The sequence below is a fragment of the Alexandromys fortis genome, unplaced genomic scaffold (genome assembly GCF_014885135.2).
Source record: "Alexandromys fortis isolate MF-2015 unplaced genomic scaffold, M_Fortis_MF-2015_v1.1 scaffold_18, whole genome shotgun sequence".
Lineage (NCBI taxonomy): Eukaryota > Metazoa > Chordata > Mammalia > Rodentia > Cricetidae > Alexandromys > Alexandromys fortis.
The window spans coordinates 13,513,359-13,534,571 of NW_026067897.1; the positions used below are offsets into that span (position 1 = coordinate 13,513,359).

General features: G+C 44.0%; 1 protein-coding gene across 1 annotated transcript in view; it reads right to left on the reverse strand.

Moving 5' to 3' along the window:
- Positions 1-21,213, reverse strand: part of Ugcg (UDP-glucose ceramide glucosyltransferase) — a 32,695-nt gene that overhangs the window by 5,235 nt on the left and 6,247 nt on the right. Inside the window, exons 2-6 of the mRNA XM_050164693.1 lie at positions 9,455-9,596; positions 6,888-6,990; positions 5,341-5,442; positions 3,391-3,503; positions 453-631 (exon numbers count right to left, since the gene is read on the reverse strand). Of these exons, the coding sequence (XP_050020650.1) occupies positions 453-631; positions 3,391-3,503; positions 5,341-5,442; positions 6,888-6,990; positions 9,455-9,596 (639 nt within the window). The remainder of the gene's footprint in view (positions 1-452; positions 632-3,390; positions 3,504-5,340; positions 5,443-6,887; positions 6,991-9,454; positions 9,597-21,213) is intronic.

Here is a 21,213-nt window from a genome sequence, read left to right on the forward strand (position 1 = left end):
CCCCCCCCCCCCTCTCTCTCTCTCTCTCTCTCTCTCTCTCTCTCTCTCTCTCTCTCTCTCTCTCTCTCTCTCTCTGTAGTCCAGGCTGGCCTTGAACTCACAGCGATTCATCTGCCTCTGCCTCCCACGTTGGGCCACCACTGCCGAGCAGAAAGTTCATTTTCAAGTGATACCAAGAACTTTAACTTCTCTAAAACGCAGAGGAATCCCTACCTGCATTCTCTCAAAGCCTGTGTTAGCCCTTTCACAGGCAGCAGCTGGGGGAAATGGGGAACGGCACTTGCTCACTATTCTTACCTAAGAATACAGAATACGAACGAGCTACCAGAATGACCGGCTTTTGTATTCATTGAAAAATAATAAAATAGCCAGAATCCAGGGTTGGAATAGAAAGAAAAAAAGAATAAGCCAATACAATAAGCTAGCTGCTAAAAGGAACTCGGTTTTCTCACCGGTCAGCTATTGCTTTGGCCATGAAGTAATCTTCAGCGATGTACTGAGCAAAGGCGATCAGACCTCCTGCCTGATCCAGCACGTCCTTCCTCATTAGACAAGACATTCCCGTCACACATTTGAAGCCAGTTACATTGGCAGAGATATAGGATCTTGGGTGTGAAGTTCCAAAATATACCTGCCCGAGAAAACACAGACATAATCGATAAGGTTTTCATGTTAAAAGTATGGGTGGTTATAAACTTTTCCTAATGCTTTCTGCTAAATATGACTGCATACCCTAAAATGCTCACACCAGATCCCTGGATAAAAACGCACGACCGCACGACTGTAGCCCAAGCAGTTAGTGATTTGTCCAGCTGACCGCTCACGCTGTCATCATTACCAAGAAACATTTACCTCTAGAGTACACTTGGGTAAATATTATCTTTTCTAAAATTGATAGATTAAAAATCCAAATAAAATGGAATTTGGATATAAAAATAAAAGCAAATATCAATCTATGTATAAAATATCAACAAATAATATCTCCTGACTTTATAATATTTAATGGCGTGTGTGTGTGTGTGTGTGTGTGTGTGTGAGAGAGAGAGAGAGAGAGAGAGAGAATTTTATACATATACACAGATGATGTATAGGTGTATCAATGTTCATGATAATTCTATTTCTTCTTAAAGCTATTTTTAATTCTGTATATTCATGTAAGTCTGCAGGGGGTTGTGTGCACCTGAATGCAGGTTCTGTGGAAGTTGGAGGATCACAACCCTCTGGGGATGGGAGTTCTAGGACACTGTGAGCTGCCTACCTTGGGTGCTAAGATCCCAATTCTGGTCATCTGCTAGACCAGTACTTACTCTGAACTGCTGAGCCATCTCTCCAGCCCCTAATCTCTGACTGCTCTTTCTCTGTAACACTTTGAAGTCCTGAGATACGCAAGTTGACACACCAACAGTGGAACTGACTGCCACCACCCTACTTGTGGGACATAAATCCCTATTTATTATTTATATATCAGATATGCTGCCTTTTCTTATTGGCTCCAAGTGCAGAGCAGTAGGCTTTCTTTTTATTTTTTCAAGACAGGTCTTCTCTGTATAGCCCTGGCTGTCCTGTCCTGGAACTTGCTCTCAAGTTGGCCTCACACTCAGCTCTGCCTGCCTCTGCTTCCCGAGCGTTGGGATGTGCACCCACCACCACCACCATCACTGTGGGCCTTCTTAATGGCGGTTACTGAGTGCAGAACAACAGGATTTTACAAGGCAGCTAAGACTATGATTCCCGCTACCTAGGCCCAATTCAGACGCCCATGCCCTTGAAGCAATGGTATGTCTGTGACTTCTAAGACCAAAAGTGTCCATCTTAACCCTTACTTAGGCAGTTAACTGAGGTCAAATCACGAGGGGAGACTAGAGGTTGGGTTTAAGATTCCATTATCACCTAGGAAGACTCTTCTGGTTGGATCTCCATTCATTCTAAGCATAGCAGACTCGGTGCGTTTCACTGACATAAACATGTATGTGGACATTTCTAAAGTAAAAGGACCAATAGTATTTTATTTTAAGACAGCTACCTGAAGTTCATTTTATCAGTCAAAAAACTCAAGATTTTAAGGCTACAATTTCTGGCAGAAGGAGAAATATTTCCCAAGTCAGTGTTAAGAGAGAGACCATGAACTTGGGAAATGGCTCAGTTGGCAAAGTAAGGGCCACGTCAACATGATGACCTCAGTTACAGACCCAGCATACACATAAAAACAGCTAGATGTGGTATGCACCTATAATCCCAGTCTTGTGGGAACTGCTGCTGGGGGGTTCCTGGGGGCTTGTCGGCTACTCTGTTCAGTCAAACTGGGAAGCTCCAAGTTCAGTGAGAGACCATGTCTCAAAAAAATCAGGTGGGAAGTATCTGAGGATGAAACCTGATATTGACCTTGAACACCCCCACACACATATACACCTGAACACGCGTGCAAATGCACATGAGAGTCAGAAAGAGAGTTAGAGAGAGATCAAACTACCAAAGGTCAAATCAAAGTTCTCATAATGTGCCTTTCCCTTTTCAGACTTGTGGGGATTAGAAAAATCAAGCGAACGTGAGCTGTGCTGAAGAGGAAGTGGATAAATATCAAAACCGAAACCGGGAGTCTTCTCACACAAAGACAAGTCTTGCGTTCTGTTTAATAGTGTAGGAAGAAGTAGATCTGGCAGATTAGGAGTCAGCCAATAAAAATGTCCTTTGTGAAGCTTTAGTATGGGAAAAGCTCATGATGTGGAAAATAATACATAAACTGCGTCTAGAGTACACTCTCAACCACCATTTTTAAAGGGCACACGAGAAAAACAAAACTAAAAACCACCACCAGTGCCCCAAATGGCCAAATGAAACTAAACCTTAATTGCTGTAATTAGTGTGTGTGTGTGTGTGTGTGTGTGTGTGGGGGGGGTGTTTCTGTGTCTCCACAATTTATCATTCCCTACATGATGAAAGAAGAAAGAAGGAGAAGGAGGAGGAAAACATGCTTTTCAAGACATTTATTTTAAAAGGAAATCAAAGGGTTTTTCTTTTTTTAAAAAAACACAGACTTGGGCTGGAGAGATGGCTCAGAGGTTAAGAACACTGACTGCTCTTCCAGAGATCCTGAGTTCAATTCCCAGCAACCACATGGTGGCTCACAGCCATCTGTAATGAGATCTGGTGCCCTCTTCTGGCATGCGGGCATACATGGAAGGAATGTTGTATACATAATAAATAAATAAATCTTAAAAAAAAAAAAAAAGACACAGACTTGCAAGAACAATGTTCTCTTTAGAGGGAAAACAGGACAGCCCGTCCTGTCAGGGTGAGGACAGCTCAGCAGCAGGTTCCCAGGGACCTGAGAACTTGCCTCACCTGACAGAGACCAATGAGCTGGCGTCACAGCTTATACACTGTACTTACCTGCTCTAACGTGGCTGCAAAGCCCTGTCTGTCCGCTACGTACGGCAGCCCGTGAACCAAGCCCACTTTCTCTGTCATCTGATTGACCATGTCAGTTAATGTGTCTGGAATGACTGAAATTTAGGGGGGAAAGGGTGGGGAGAGGGACGGGAACAAAACAAAACACAACTCTTTAGTAAAATATCCATTAATGCAATATATTTTGAATTGCTAGTAAACTACAATAAAAATACGTTCATTTGACCATTTGAATTTAATAGATAGCAATCATTTATTCTGAGAACATAAAACTTCAAAAAGCTACACATTTTTAGCCAATATGTGCTAGCGGCAGTCTTTGTTTTCTCTGAAAGAACATTTCTAAGCGTAATCAGCGGAGTTTATGGAAATCAATAGTCTAGAACCACCATCCAAAACTCAAAATGAGGATGGTTCAGAGACAGAATGTAGTTCAGCTGGCAGTGACCTCAGAGGCCCGAGAACTTCCTCCCTAATGAGGTGCCAGCCTCTATGTCGGAACCTCCACACTGGAATAAAGACACTGTCCTATAGGCAAGAGCAGGCCAAAGGACCTCTGGTCTTCCACAGACTCCTCAACCACAGGAGTGAGCCTACCTTCTCAGTGGGAGTAAACTGCACCTGATTGAGTTGGGAAGGCATGACAAGTGTGAATTAAAATTAATATAACCTAAATTAACAAACATGAATATTGAACATGAATTTGGGCCATGAATCCTTGATTTCTAACATTCCTCATTAATTTGTAAGATTACTGAATGTTAATTTTTAAATTTATATCTTAAGGCAATAAAAAATTTGAACCGATGTCTAACCTTCAAATGGCAAACACCTCAAATCCTACATACCCGTTTTTATTTCCTTCTATTTGTTAAGAACTAAACCTATGGTATAAAACAAACAAGTTGTGTCTGTGTCTTAAGATACCCATATGGCAATAAGAGTTTCGTGACGCAGGCCTGTAGTCCTGGCTGCTCAGGAGGCTGCTGCCAGACAAAGACCCCGACTTAGGGGTAGGCTGGGCTGTGGCTACAGTCTGGTGGAACAGACTGGTCATGAATGACATCTTGTGTTCAATCCACTGCACCTCAAGAAACAAAAATCCCTCCCTATTTTAGGTAATGGTTCTCAAACAGGACGATTCCTTACAAGTGACATTTGGAGAGTTGAGAAGGGGGAAGGGAGCTAGTGGCAGCCAGCGGGTGAAGGTCAGGCATGTTGGCAACATTTCCTCCAGAACAGCCAGGATGACAAACTCTTTAGGCCACTAGATCACTATGAGGACAAGGACCTCAATCTAACAAAAATACCATAGAGCTTAATACAAATGTTTACACCTCTAAGTCCTGCTCATACCTGTAACTCCAGCAGTCTGAAGGGATAGGCAAAATAGCCACAGGTTCAAGGTCAGCCTGGTCTGTGCAGTGAACCCCAAAGCTGCATAATGAGACTCTGTCTCAACAGGTCTCAAAAATAACCATTTAAAAAACCAAACCAAACCAAACCAACAAAAAAACCTTCTTGCTAAAGTTTAAATAAGTTTTTAAAAAGACACAAATGCCTTTAAATAAATTTATATGAGCTCATTGGTCTGACTCTTTGGGTAAAATAGTGTATTACAGAATAAAACAGAGTATTATTAGAGTGTCCAACAAAAGAATAAATGTTACACCAGAGAAAGGCTGTAGACGGGATAATGGATCATCATGACTTTCTCAATGGGTGAAATTTTCAAAACGCAAATGTTTTAATACATGTAGCATCTAGGTTAGATTAATAAAAGTTAAAATCTTAGTGACTAAAACTGACATAATAACATAAATAATGATGTAAATTATCACATAAACCAAAGATTGATAAATAATACATTTTCAAAATGTTTTTGGTATTTTACGATCAAGTGAACAGTTTTATAAAATAAGAAAATCTTACCTCTTATTCCACTATCACAAATCCATATGAGATCATATTTTGCAACTTCATATCCTGGCATCAAATTATTAATTTTAGGATTAATGCCAACCTTTTTGCCACCTAAAAATGCAAAGGTACAATAGCAACAGATTTATATAATGCTGAAAAGATACATGGTGGAGAAAGAAAAAGTACTACTGTGTTTCATAATTTAAACATTTTTAATTTTTAAATATTCCCAATTACTCATAATAAATCTGTAAAAATTACTCATTCACAAAAGGAGAATTGACTTTCTCTTTGACAATCCAGTCTGTTTTCTATTTGCAAATTCTTCCACTGCCACTATGAGCTGACGCTTAACACTGCGGACAACATAACGATGCTGTGACAGCATGGGGGAGAACCCGAAAACTGCTGAGACTCCTCATCACAAATCAGTGGTAAGAATACATGCTCACTAATTTGACCGAGCCCTTCCACAGTATATATATATTTCAAAACTTCATGCTATACATTATTATAAACACACGCATTTTATCTAGTGGTAGGAAATAACTGAAAACAAAACAAACAAAAAACCCACAGGACTCATTTGAAGTTATAGTAGCTATGACAATGTAGAGAAATTGACCATCATTAGTACACCCCTAACCATTATATAAAGAAAAAGCTATCACTGAAAACACCTTAGAAACAAAAAGAATATGGGTAATACAGGAGGGACACCTAAAACTAAGGATCACGAGAAGGTGTATGGAAACCTCATACCATAGAAGTTGTATGAAAGAAATCGAAATGGGATCAGCAAATAATTGGAGAGAAAAAGCTCCAACCGGACATTTTTCTCTAGCAAATGAACCCTCCAGTGCTAGGAATAGGCTACAACTGATCAAGTTGTTGGCCAAAGGGGTCCCTTAAAATTCTCCAGGGAGCCCAGGCTATCACCGAGGCCATTGGTTGCTTTCCACAGACTGACGGTAAGGCCCCACTGCTGAAGACAACACCTACATATCTCACTAAACATGGAGAAATCGAGCTGGTGACCACTAGAGCCTTCACCCCACTGGCTAGTGCTCACGGTACTGGAAGGCGCTCCACACACCTGCCTGTAGGACACGCTGATACAACAGAGGCACACAAGTGTGAGCGTAACTGATTATATATGGATCTGATTATAACTAAGGTCCACTCCATGAGATGGAAACCTGCCCGACACTGCTGGAATGGCCAGGATCCCGAGACTAGATAGATACTGGACTGAGGGACAAGTCAAAATAGAAAAAAGGAAAAAAGATTTCAGCAAAAAACAAAACAAAACAACAAATACTCACACCTGATTATTGAGCACGATATTATTTGTATGTCATTTGGCAACCAAGACTTTTTTCCCCATAACTTCCCTAGAATTAATGGAATTATCTTTCCCTTCCCCTGAGGAAACACACTTAAAGCAAGCATGCTATCTACCTTACTGAGTGCCTAATCTAGAGTCTACTGTAGAGAAGATTCCTGACATTTAAAACTACCAAAGCAAAACGTCTAGCATGAACCCTGGTACTTACCTATAAATAATCTAGCATCAACATTTGGGTATTTTCCAAGGAGTTTCTTACATACATCGATGGCTGGATCGTCATGATCTTGTACACAAAGGAGTACTTCATACTAGTCAAAAGAAGGAACTAACATTGATTAACCTCGTACAAAAAGCCCTCACTATGAACGTTTCTAGATTGATCAAAAACCGTGAAAAAAGAAGCAACTGTGTACATCGAGTTTACAAGATTAGGGAGGTATCCTAAGGGTGCAGACGCTCAGGGCGAGTATCACTTGGGTGGGGACGGTTTCTCCAGGCCAAGGAGCTGTCTGTCAGCAACAGGAAGAGCCTGGCAGTGCCCGAGGTTGATGGCTGTCATTCCCTGACAGGCCCCACCCCAATGACAACCTGCATATCAAGCTTGTTCATGACCTGCACCACTGAACGTATATATAATGGGCGGGAGTGTAAAAACCTACACTGAGAGGAAGCGAAGCCCAGGACCCTCCCCATTCTCCAGAATCTGTGTCCTAGAATGCAGTTTCACTTCCTGAAGGTGCTACAAATTACAAATAAAGAGCCCCGTTAAGGACAAAATGTCATTACATTTTTTTTCTGTTTACATTTTTTTTAAGATCTAATAGAATTTGACTGAACATTTACTCCCCTGAAAAGTGTACTTCACGGCCCTCATAAACATGAAAACGCCCAGAATTTCATTTTGCTCAACACTCTTTAGTTGGAGCGGCAATTGTGAAGGCTCGAATGGCCCTACCACAGCTGTCCTGTCACAGAGACTCACTCGAGCCACGGGAAAGCCCGTCCTGTTTACTTCTTTGTAAGTATATAAATGCGGGAAGCGGAAACAAAATCCCCATCATGCCTTCAGCATGCACCTCACCTCACCAGAAACTGGCAGGAAAGTGGGAGAAGATGGGGGGACAAGGAATGCATCCCTCATGATTTCCACCTCTTTCTACAAATTCTAGCCAATAATATGTGCTTCATGATGACTGATCACAAGTGCTCCTCAAGAAGGGTTAACCCAACCATTAGTCATCTGGCCTCAAAAGGCCGGGTGAAAGTCTGAGAGCAAAGGCGGCCATTCCTACCACACCCCTGAAACTTCCCAGAGGGCCGAGTCTACAAGCTTCCTGCGCTCTGAACACACTCGGTGGAGAAAGACTGTGTCCTTAATAATGAAGATTAAAAGGCTACGTGACTTTTTAAAGGGCAAAACCCAACAGCTAGCTTTCTTCCTACGAGCTGCTCAGACAGGCTCACCCGGAAGAACCCCTTGCTGCGCTCTCCCATCTGTGCTGCTCCACAGGTATGAATAAGCTGAGCGAAGACAGTGCTTCAAGCAGCGACTCTACCAGATGCTACGTAATGGGAAAAGGCTTTCACCCTAAGTCCTAAATATGCTTTAATACGTGAATTGATTATGTTGTATATCACGAAAAATAATATATTTTCCCTCCACCTGCTTCATATAGCCTACCCTAACCTCAAATTCCCTATGTACCAGGGACTATGGTTTTATGCCTGTATCCACACCTAGTTTATGCAGCACTGCTGATGGAGCTTAGAGATTCAGACAATGGAGCCCAGAGTCAGGCAAGTGCTCTACTGAGGAACAGCCTACCCCTCAAGTGCATACATACATATATATGTGTGTGTATGTATATATTATCGAGCAATTATTTTTAAGAACATTATACTCGAGGGTTTACAGGAAATTTTATATTTGGGTTACAAATATAGACTATACCCCTCCTGCAAATGAACTTAAGACTCCGAGTCCCTAGAACAGCTGCTGGCACAGAACAGGAGACAGATGCACTTGTGAACTCATGTGGGAAACTGAGGGAAACAGCACAGACAAGAGAGGTTTTTAAAGAAACCACCTCTAAATTCAACACTTTGAAAGGCAACATCAACTATGCTATCTGTGCTCAAGAACTAGATGGCTTGGGCTACACTTAACCACACTGTTAAAGTTTCCAAAGGAAAATACTGGCAGAACACGCCTCCCTTAGATGCAGGCATCTTACTGATTCCTCGGGCTTTCTACTTGAGAAAGTAAACTGCATGAGACCAGAAACTGCCTCTGGTGTGCGCTGCTCCTCATTTCATACTGAAGAGCGACACAGCTTTCCCTGCCACCGAGTTAAATGACAAGGGTACGACAGAACATGAACAGGGCTACATGGAGCTAGTTCTCTGAGCTCTGAGATGGGACGGCGGCAGAAAAACCACAATGTGAGGTTACATTCCACATCCAAAGCACGTGGATTCTAAGACAGATGCTAAGGTTTGCTTATAATCCACAAAATACATTTTTTTCCATTCATAAGAATAAACTTCCCTTTGCATTCACTTAAAGAATAAAGAATATGGGCTTGAAAACCTTCCAACTTCCTTATTGCAAGCAAACCTTACTTTAATTTTACGCACACTCAACATCAGTACTTCTGCCTTATATGCAGTGTTAAAATTCCCAATGTTTCTGATGAGGAAACTGAAAAAAAACCAAAAACCAAACCCACAGTCTAGACCATCTCTCATGGGCACAGCAAGCACCACACTTACTTTGGGATAATCCAGTTCGAAAAATGTCTCCAAGTTGTTGATTAGGTTAGGATCCACCCCCTTCAACGGTTTCAGAAGAGAGACACCAGGGAGCTTGCTATATGGTTGTTTGTCTGTTGCCTTCTTGTTGAGGTGTAACCGGCTACAAAGAACAAAAACAACATGAGTTATTCCTAGAGAACGTGTTGGTGTGAAATCAAAAGAAAGCACCCACAACACTGAGATCATTAAATGGGATTTTTCCTCTCCTTTCTTTTTCTTTTGAAGCAGCGTTGGGGTTAAATATTTTAATAAAGGCTTTAATAAAAGCACAAAGGCCAAGAGAAAGCGAGGCAGGCAGAACAAAGGAAGACACCTCCAAAAGGATTGATTGGTCTGGGCACTTCAAGGAGAGGTAATTTTGCTTCTAGGTTTTTGTCTATGTGCGTGTGTTTTAAAGACAGGGTCTCATATAGCCAAGGATACTCTTGAACCTCCCAGTTTATGGGCTCAAACCCAGGGCTTCACACAAGCTGGCCAAACCCTCTACCACTGTGCCACAGCCCAGGACTAAGAGGGGAATTTTCAAACTGACATCTTTCTGAGGAGACCTGAAAATGAAGAGAAGATGAACAAAACAAGCTTCCAGGGTAGGAAAATTAGCAGGAAGCAGAATGGATGTTCTAATGAAGACCAGTACACAGATGCACCCTGCGTGTTTGCCCAGTGCTTAGCAACTGTGGGGTCCCAGAGAGGCATTCAGTGGATGCATACTGACTTGGAAGATAGCTTAGCGGTGAGATGTCTGCTGTGCAAGCTCAAGGCCCTGAGTTCAGATCCCCTCTAGACAACATGACTGCCCTACCTCTCAGACTGCCACAAGTAACCAGAGAGCTACCGAAGTAGGGAAGACTGTGGTATATGCCAGAAGGCATACTCTGAGCATGCACTATAGAGCAGCAGCAGGCAGGCCGCACAGAAGCCAGAGAGCAAGGCGAACGGAATGAATGCCTAATGGCAAGAAGCTCAGGCTGGCAGGGTAGAAAAGAAGGTCGAAGGAAGAAAAAAGAAGAAAACAAAAAACAACTCAGATCAAAAAACTTGTCTGAGAGACACCAGAAGATACACCAGCACCACCAGTTCACAAAGAAGCTGGCTCTGATTCACATCACTGGTCCATGCCAAAGACAATACAGCTCCTAATGAGGGGCGCCCAGCCAAGTGGAGAAGAGGACATGCCCAGGTCCCCCTCTGCACTTCTCAGCCAGTCACCAGGCAGTTGGCAGTAATTAGATGTGGGAGCACTCATGGGTCCAGCTACAAGGTGTCCTGGGACCCGGGTGTCTCCGCGCTTTCCTATCTCTGCAATCAATGGCGTCTTAGAACTGCCCCAGCCAGATGGCAGTCCTGCCAGGAGCGTGAAGACCAACTGAGACCTAGCAGACCACAGCCCCATTAGAACCATCACGTCTTCAACGCAAAGAACCGTGCTACCTTTGATACTACAAATGCACGGACGATGTGCGGTGCACACCAGGCGGCTTGGGCTCACAGAGGAAGGCAGAGGGCACTGCAGCAAACGCCTACAGTTTTACACACCCACGGAAACATCTTTGAAGAAGAAACTAGGTTGCTGACAATAGGGAAATGTAAATCAACACGTTTCAGGAGTAGGTGTAGTGTCAGCCTCTGAGCCACGACACCAAACGCTAGGAACCGCTGGAGCACCATCCAAGTGCGGACTGTTCACAGCAGCTGCTTTACTGCTTTGCCAGGAGAAGGAACTGGGAGAAGGTTTCCAGAAAACTTAAAATGTAGCTACCTGACACTACCATACACCTGGGCAGTAATCAGCTATTTTCTTTTTCTTAGTAGTTGGCAAGAAGTCAAGCTAGAGCACACTGGAAAACACCGGTCTTCAGGGTTCACCTGCAGCATTAAAGGAAGCAAAACCAGGATCTAACACCAATGGCCACACACACACACAAACACATCTTCCCATTTCTAACAAAACGGCAGACCAGACAGGTGTCTGGATGGTGGGCGTGAAAACAAAGTTCACCTTGCACACTTTAGCCACCTGAACCTGCAACGTGGTATCACAAACCTGCATCCCGAAAAACACTGAGGGTCTCATAAAAGTTTTCCTGCCACCCCCACCCACCCCATCCAGCCACACAGGTCCACAGTTTGCCAGTCACTGACAGAGGCGAGCGGTGGCGCACAGCCTGGCCTTCAACCCCTGTTTCAGCCTCTAAACAGTAACCACCTGTCTGGTCCTTCAAGAGATTGTGACGATGGAACCGACAGAGCCCATGCACAGAAGGCAGGTGTGCAAACAGTAAGGGAAATTCCTCAGTTATTGCAGACTGGAGCCCAAGAACGCCTTGGGGCTAACCACTATACCTTGCAATCTGGAAATGTGACAAGTGTGCTTTGAGGAAGATAAAAAAAATCTGTTTGGTCACTTTGTGTCAACGTCTGGAATCCCGGAAAGAAAAGGCCATAAGAGAAAGCTGGAAACACACTGCTTCTCTTAGAGCCGGTCAACCAAGTGCAAAGCATGCATCTATGCCAGTGGGTCTTCGTCTGTGGGGCGCGACCAATCTTCCACACGGGTCACCTAAGACTACATTATAATTCATAACAGTAGCAAAACTACAGTTATGATCTAGCAGTGAAAATAATTTGACGGTTGGCGTCACCACAACATGAGGAACTAAAGGGTCACAGCGTTAGAAAGGTTGAGGACCACTGTCCTATGCCATGAGCAGCTCAAAGGTCAGATAAGAAAGAAAATTGCACACAGCAGTAGAAGACAGAACTGGACACTAAATTGGATGAAACTACCCAGAACACATTATAGAGAATAAAGGCAAAACAAAAACATACCCAGAAATGAGGAAAAACATAATTGATGGAGATAATAGACAAAAGGCCTAAGACTAGCAATTTATTATTGGTCCATTTTCACTTATCAAAAGAAATTTTTTTTTTTTATTTATTTTTTGTCTCTTGAGACTGGGTTTTTCTGTGTATCCCTGGCTGTCCTGGAACTTGCTCTGTCTATCCATCTGCCTCTGCCTCCCTGAGTGCTGGAATTAAGGGCATGCACCACCACCACCAGGCTAAAAGGACATTTTATTATGACATTTTTCTCACTACTTCCAATTACTTTCTTTTGTACCCCTTCTGTTCATATCTGTCCCTAGAGTCACCAACTCTGTTCTCATGCCTTCTTATTAGTATTAGGCCTCAGGAAATGGTGTATTTAGAAAGGAGCTCACACTGAACTACAGAAGGATTTCTGGTGGTTAGCTAAAAGCCTGCACCCCTCACATGCTATGAAATGGGTTCCTGGTATAGCACAGTTAATAAAAACCCCAGAGACTGATACTGGTGGTTCAACCTGAAGGTCAGAAAAGCTAAACAGCCAGCCACTGGCTCTTACCTCTATCTCAGTCAGAAATGGTGATCCTGCCTCCAGGAATCCTCAAAGTGAGACTGGCCGAGAGCTGTCTCTGCCTGTTTCATATTCCTCTCTAGGGCTGGGATTAAAGGCGTGCACCACTGCTGCCTGGTTTCTATGGCAAACCAGTGAGGGTACTGAGATTAAAGGTGTGTGTCACCACTAACTGGTCTACAAGGCTGATCAGTGCAGCTGTTTTGTTCTCTGAACTTCAGGGAAAGTTTATTTATTAAAATACAAATGAAATATCACTATATCCCGTGCCCCAAAGGGGTCATTCCCCTTGCCTCTGGCAGAAGAGGAATGCGCCAGTGGTTACACATCAAAGCCCATGCTGGCCTCCAGGTTCCCTCAGTCTCTACCTGCCCCCCCCCCATACCCATTTGTTGTCCATACAATGACAAAGTTTTCCCCTGCCTATCAGTTATCTTTACTATTCTCTCTGGCTTTTCTTGAAGATAGCTCTAGCCATGTCCAATCTGCTTTCTTTCTCTCTGCTCTGGACTCTTCCAGACGTCTCTGGATGCTCTTTATGTTCTGTCTTACAGTAAAAACTGTCCCCCTAATAATGGCGTGGTCACATGGGCAGCTTCTTTACCATGCCCCTTCATAAACACCCATTATTATTACTAATCTTGAGGCTTGTATGAGCAAAAACATGGTATTTGCTTGAGTCTGGCTAATTTCTCTTAACACAATGATCTCCAGTTCCACCCACTTCCTTGCAAATGACATCATTTTGTTGTTCTGTATGGCTGAATAAAATGTCTATCAGCTTTTCGTCAGACCCTGTAGCTTGGCTATTGCAAATATGCCTCAATAAATATGAGTCTGTGGGTGTATCTACTACGTGCTGAAAGCCTTCTGCTATCCACCCAGAAGTTTAATGAATCAAACGGTAGTTATCTTTAGCTTGAGGAAGCCCCATACCGATAAAATCTAGTGATTCATACCTACTGATCCACTGAGTGCTAAGACGGTGTCTCAAAACTCTGATGTCAACGTGCTGACCAATCAACCCATAGGAACATGCAGCCCTCTACTAAGCCCACTGGATCTGGCAAGCGGTAGCTAAGTGAGCAACAGCAACAGGGAGGGGTCTTCTAAACCAAAGTGGTCTTAGAAGTTTGAGAGAGTAAGTCCTACCTCCTTCCCCTTTTTATTAAGACGCCCACTGTAAGACTACTGACAGGCCTCCTTCCTCTTGAGCTTTCCGTACTGAGAATGCAGAGCTGCTGTATAGACTCATTACGGCTTCTGGGTTGATGGATGGAGAGAATGGGTAAGGACCACTTCTGAGATTCCTGGCAAATTAAAACCATACGACACTGTGCTGCTCCTCTTTACCTAACCGGCCCTATTCCCTTCCACACGCCAAGAGATCCATGTGAAGCTCACTCTCCCTAGAACACGCAGTCTCACTTTGGAGAACACTGTGTTGACTCTATGTAATACACTGGCAAAGCTCTATGGTTCGGCTTACTTGAAATATTTATCAAAACCATTAAAGAATGCCCATTTAATCAAAACCATGCATATTTAGCACTCTGCGTAGCACACCGTGTTACTCCACACCTACATAGCATTCCTTTACTGACCCTCAGACTCAGTCCCCGTGTACGCTAGATGGTGCCCTATGTATCTGAGGGCCAATGCTTGACATATACACTGCCTACTGTCAATAACTTACGGTTTAAAAGGGGGTTGTGCACATGCTACACAACTCAGATAGGTCAACAAACTGTGTTCTGGAGCTAGGACAGGAACTGTGCCTGCCACATGCAGGAGTAACTCCTCAGACTGTGACGAGTGTGTTATAAACCAAGCCTGCAGTAACATTTTTCGAAATGATATAAACAGACCATTTGCTTGGTAGGCAAGCAGCGTGGATTTAGACTTATGGTGTCTGCACAATGCATGGTCTTCTCATAGGTGTCTACCCTAAACCTAGAACAGGAGACTTGCTTTCTGCTGGGATTCTAGACTGTACTTTCTCCTTCCGGGTTTCATACTGGGAATTCAGTTCTGCTGAACAACCATGGCATATGGCTTATGTCTTTGACTGTTCTGTACTTTTTAAAACTGGTACATAATGTAAGGCCATGTATAATACGCAATGCAAGGAATCTGCTAAGGTGAAACTTCCTACAACCTGTACCCAGGTCATAAAACAACAGCATTAGCAGATCCCATCCCCTATGTCTAACTGTCAAGTTACCTTTTATATCTGGCGTCCTTTGTTCACCATTATGTTAGTGTGAGATTTGCCCACATTGATAGTTTGGCTTTAGCTTATTCGTCCTGGTTACAGAATTCTTCCTACTAACTTGCCTCACAGTTATCTATTTACCAGCTGTTGACACCTGGTTGTTTATGGTGCGGGGCTGTTACAAACAGCATGAAGTCTCATCCCATTTTAACAAAGAATCAAAAACCCAAGTCTCTCCACTGGACTTCAACTTTTGGACAAAATAAAGCAACAAAAAGCGGATTTGTTCTTCCACCCCAAAACAACCTGACAAAACAAGCTCTAGGAAAGGACAGTTATAGACACCGAGCACTAGGTTAAGGAAGATTCACAGACACAGGAACAGAGGAGGCAGGGCCAAACTACTCCTTTGAGATCACCTCCTGGCCACGTTTGGGACAGGGAGCCCCCAAGGACATTTTTGCGGACACCTCTACATGCAGGAGACAGAGTTGAGACCAGAAAAATAGCCAGAACCCAAGAGAGTGAAATTCAAAATGTCTGCATCTTGTAAAAACAGCTAGGCATGCTGTGGGAAAACACACCGAGCAGCAAAATCAAGAATCAAGAAGCCAAAACCAACCTGGAAATGCTACTGGGACTAGAGCTTTCCTTCTGCCTAAGACACAAGACTTACTTCCCTTTCTCACCTTCAAGCTGTACACGCTTCCTTATCACAGCAGTTCTAAGTGCCCAGAACACAATGAGGTGTTTCTCACCTTGTTCAGATTAGAGCTATAACAGAGTACCAGCAAAGCAAGCTCCCACCTCTGTGGAGAAGGGAGAGGGAGAGGCTCTTGCTAAAGTTGCCTGAGTGTGGCCCACTCCACTGCCCCACCTCTCCGCTAAAACAGAACCTGGGTTTTAGCACATCCAAGTTTGGCCAGTGCTGTCTCTTCCCCACTGTAAAATGCTTCCACTTCACAGGCAATGTTGAAGAGACAGCAAGGGGTAACCATGAAAGACCAAAACGAAACAGCACTAAGTGAAAAGAACCAAGTACAGGTCAGGGAGATGGAAGGCAGGGGAAGATAGTACAATCGTCCAGAACAAAAAAGAAAATGCAAGCTGTACAGTTTAGAATGCTAGAAAAAGGGAGAGCGGGGCCGGAAGGGCCAAAGGGAACTGCAGGTGAAGAATCCACGGGGCTTGTCTGATGGTGGAGCGAGCACCTGGATGGCTCCAGGGCTGAGCTCAAGGAACTAGTCATGACAGTCATAAAGCCTGAGCACGGAGCACAAACGGAGAGGCAGGCACGTACAAACACATGAATAAAAAGAAACACAAAGGTCTCTGTAAAGAAAGAACGGCAATGGATGCTGCCAGGAGGGCGGGTCAGTAAAATGTGCACCGTACTAGGGCTGTGCCTGGTGACTTCTGAGCACTTTTAGCATCAAAGAAGCATCTGATGGAGCCCAGAAGCAGATTTAAAATGTTAAGTCCTTAGAGCTAATAAAATGGCTCAGCAGGTAAGAGGAAATTATTGCCAAGACTGACATCCCGAGTTCAGGGCCAGAAAGGTTTCAGACCCCTGAAAGCTCTCCTCTGACCGCCTCACGCTCACCGTGGCATTCCCAATAAATACACATGGCAATAAATACATACATAATTAAAAAAAATAAAAAGGAAAAGTAAATAAACAGGAGGTAAGGCATGATAATAGTGAAAATGTTGTGTTTCCCTAAAACAGCAGAATTGAGAGGAAGGGCCCAAGATGGAACAGGGGGACTTCCCTGGAGGGAGTCTGTAAGAATATCTGCAGATACAGACAAGGCTAAAGGATCCACAGCACAGTCAAGGATTAGAGCAATCTGCCAAGAACGTAGTAGGACGGTGAAGACATGGGGCAACAGACAGCACTAAATACAGACACCAAGTGCTTCTGGACGGCGATCTGAGACCATGAATGTGCGGCAGTACTAATCCACATGGTCAGCCATGGCCCTCTGCAGGACCCTGAAAGCTGAGAAGCTAAAGCCACTGGATGGATCCAGGACAACTGGGCAAACTGATACATGACGCCGAGCAGGGTGAGGCAAGGCAAAGGGCGAGGGCAAACTGCGGCTTCTGGGCTACGTGGAGGAAGCCAAGAGGGGACAGAGCAGGACACACCTGTGGATGAACAGCCACCAGGGGCTGCGCATCACAATCGCCCAGGAGCTAAAACCTTCTAACACTGAGACCAATTTAATCTAAAACTCCAGGGGTGAGACCCTCGCAGCTGAGGCTTGTTAAGTCCCCTTCCCTCTCCTAGTACAAAGCAGAGAACCACAGACCTAAGTGACAGGGTTCCTGAAAGGAGGGGGGAGCTTTTAGAAAGAGGAGCAAGATGGACAAAGGCAGTTCTATGAGACTGGGAAGAGAGCCTCACCAATTGTCAGGAACATCCCCTAGCCATTATGGGGCTCCCTCTCGTTCACTTCCGGGTTATTTTTAGGTTGCTTCTGGCGGTGTACAGCAGAGTGATACAGAAGCGAGAGCTGGTGGCAGGCTGCCTGGGTTTCTATCTCAGAGCAGGAGCTGTGTGCCCTTGGGCAAGTTGTTTCTTCATGTGTGCATATTAGCGTCTACCTTGCCGGGTAGGTCCAGAAATACAGGCCGAAAAGTAAACATCCAATGACAGCTAATACTAAACACAGCCCAAAACAAACAGGAAAAAAGAAGCTTAAAAAAGGACCAGTGCTGTAATTCAAGGGTGTTTTCTGCTGTGTGTGACTTCTCCAAATTACCAAAGTTCAGATAAGAGATTTAGGGATGTTAAACAGTGGAAGAGAGGAACAGAAGTGAACTAGATGGCGTGTATGTATGCACACGTGTGGGGAGAGAGAGAGAGAGACAGAGAGAGAGAGAGAGAGACCGTGACCCCATGATGAAAACAGAGTCAGGGAAAATACGATCTAGAACACACCTAAGACTTAGTTTAATCTTAATCCTACCCAAGAGTCAAAGAGGCAAGTGCCTGAAATTCCAACACTCTGGAGGCTATGGTAGTGGGATCCCAAGTTAAAGGACATCAAGAGCCTAAACAGAAGGAAAGCCAATATATAGGCTGATATATGTTTAAAGTGAAAAAATTATATCAAATATTTAGGAAATATCTAAAGCTTTAGGAGGGCAAAGCTCAGGGGTAGGTAGAGCATTTGGCCAACACGTGTGAGGTCCTGGGTTCAATTCTCAGCACTGCAATGAACAAATGCTTTATGGGCATCCAAAAGTCTAAAACAAAGATGAGACTAAGAAACATTACACATAGCAAGTTACTACGAGTTAAGAAGGACTGCTGGTGCCCTTTGGTTTGCATGGTGTAAGCCGAGTTCTCCTTTCAAAGACAGATGGGTTCTCCAGCAGGCAGAGGCTCTGCAGAGGCCCGACTATGTGCCATCCTTCAAACCTGCCTCAGCATGTTGGTCCCCAACCACAAGAAGCCCCTTCACTTGATACTGGAAGGTTAGGAAGGAGCCAAGATGAGACCCAGGCAGGATACACTATTCAAAGTAACTGTTGATTAGCATGCAATTCCAAGCTGATCAGACTTGGTGAAGGATCTAGGCAGTCCCCAGAGCAGAGGCTACCCCACAGACTTCCATGCCAATCGAGGTGAGAGCCCTCTCTGCGACCTAGACCTAGTTTAATACCTGGAACACCAGATCTCACTTAGTGGCAGCATGAGCTGTAACTGGGACTTTTAACAATATTCTTAATTGTTTTTATTTTGTTTTATTGAGACAGGGTTTCTCTGTGTAGCCCTGGCTGTCCTGGAACTAGCTCTGTAGATCAGGCTGGCCTTGAACTCACAGAGACCCATCTCCTCTACCTCCAGGAGTGGTGGGATTGAAGGCGTGTGCCACCCCAGCTTCTTAACAATATTTTTTTTTTATTCTAGTGAAGTATCTCCCCCGTGAATAAATACATCCATTGCACATTCAGAAATCAGCTTTTATCACAACTTCAGGAATATAATGAGTTAATGAGTACAAAGTGAATGACCCTATTATACAGTTAGGCTGTGGGCTTGGTTTTACTCTTCAAAGGCCCCAGAGAGGTGCTCTGTGTGCAAGGCTGGCTCTGTTAGCTACAGGGACAGTGAAGCTGGAGGCACCATTAGGATGCTGAGACCCGCTTAACACGAACCATTATGAGCAGCAAGCCACAGGCAAAAAGAGAAAAAGGGTTTGGCAGCAAGCCACAGGCAAAAAGAGAAAAAGGGTTTAGAGTCCCACCTTTTCCACTGAGCTAAACATGTCTACTCAGGAGCCACAGGAAGGAACACTCAGGGATTCTGTTGGATGCCACCACGCTTTGACTTGATGAGCCCCGACTGTCTGAGGCTTCATGTCTGCTTCCTCCTAATATCAAGCTCTACAAAGCTGCTATGGTTTCCATGGTTTAACCCCTTGTTTCAGCCTTCCCATCTTTCAGGCTAATCCACCAACAGCTCAGGCCTGACTGTCCCCCAATTTGCAGGTTTGTTTGGGCTTAGCTGCAGAGGGCAGGGCCGATCCCCCCACTCCAGGCAGCTGGCAGCAATCTTAATTAGGGGTGAGGCTCCAGGACTTTGCCTAGGGCTTCCAAGAGAATACAGTCTGCGAGGACAAAGATCACCTTGCTTCACAGCCCCAGGCTGTGCTCTTATTTTGTTTGTTTCATTTTACAAGTTCTGCTGTGTGATTCCAATAAAGCAACTGCTCCACACCAGGAATTCTCCCCTGTGCTCCATCCACACCATGACTGCTAATACTGCACATCAAACCAGGCTGTGTGTGCGATCAGCATGCCCGTCATAGCCATCCCCAGTGACTAGTGGCCTCTATTATTGCCACGTACACTTGGGCTCCGGAAGGCGGTTTATGATCAGTATGGGTTGGGTTGTGACTCATGTTATTGCCGCAGAGAGCTTATCATTTAAAGATGGGCATCTAAATGGGCTTCAGCAGCTCAAGTCTACTTCTTCGTGCAACTGTGACTTTGCTGACATAGGCTCCCATGAGAAAGAAATAACCAGGCGTTATCTAACCATACAGGACAGCATAAACTGTCCCCGCTGGACAATGGACTCACATATGGCGGAATATAAAGGAGTCATAGCACCACAGGAAGCCAGCAGATCTCAACAGACTCACAAACAAACAAAAACAACCCACCTCACTAACTCTCTGGTGAGGCTACAATTAACTCTGGTCCATGGAAAACAGTACGTGTTTTGCTGAGAGCAACCAAGAAAGATGGCTCACAGAAGAAGGAGCCACCAGATAATGCTCAAAAACACACAGCTCTCTTGAGCATGCAATGAGCGGTCCCTATTCCTACACAATTCCCATTCGAAGCAGCCCCTAACCTTTAAACTACTCTGTGTTTGGAAGAAAACGCTGTGGCTGGAGAGAGAATGGGGACATTTGTGAGCCAACCCTAGCTACTTCTGGGCTCTACATTCCCCAAAGGACAGAAGTGAATGTAAAGATTATTTTTAGCAAGACAACTGGTCCCTCAGGAAAACCTTTTGAGGGAAAATTGAACACAGACTGACGTAAACAGATTGACAGGAATCTGTTCTATTTCACCTGCTGCTACTGGCTTAGACATAGTGAGAACATGATTTTACTTGGTCCGCTTTCATTAAAATCTATGTCCACTAAAAGCATCAAAAATTCTGACCACTTGCCTCAAAGCACAATTACCAACAGAGACGGAAATAATGAATGTATTAACACACACATACACAGACTGCTACTAGAAAAACTCAAAGATCATTCATTCAACAAGTTGTAATTTAATGTTTAGAGGATCCTGTGGATACAGTGGTAAATAAGTCAACATCTCAAAACTTCTGTACCCTCAATAACTTACAATACATACATGAAATGGGAAAATCACTTTCTATTTTTATTTAAATGGGTAATTCCCCCAAACCACAGAAAGACAAAAGAAGTCCCACTCCAAGCCCCTTACAAAACCAAAGCCTAAAGAAAGTAGTTATGCAAAAATTAAAGAAAAACAAGATGTTTTTAAAAGGGAGGAGAAAAGAGGAAGGGGTGATAATCTTGAAGACAGTACAGTGCACTGTCT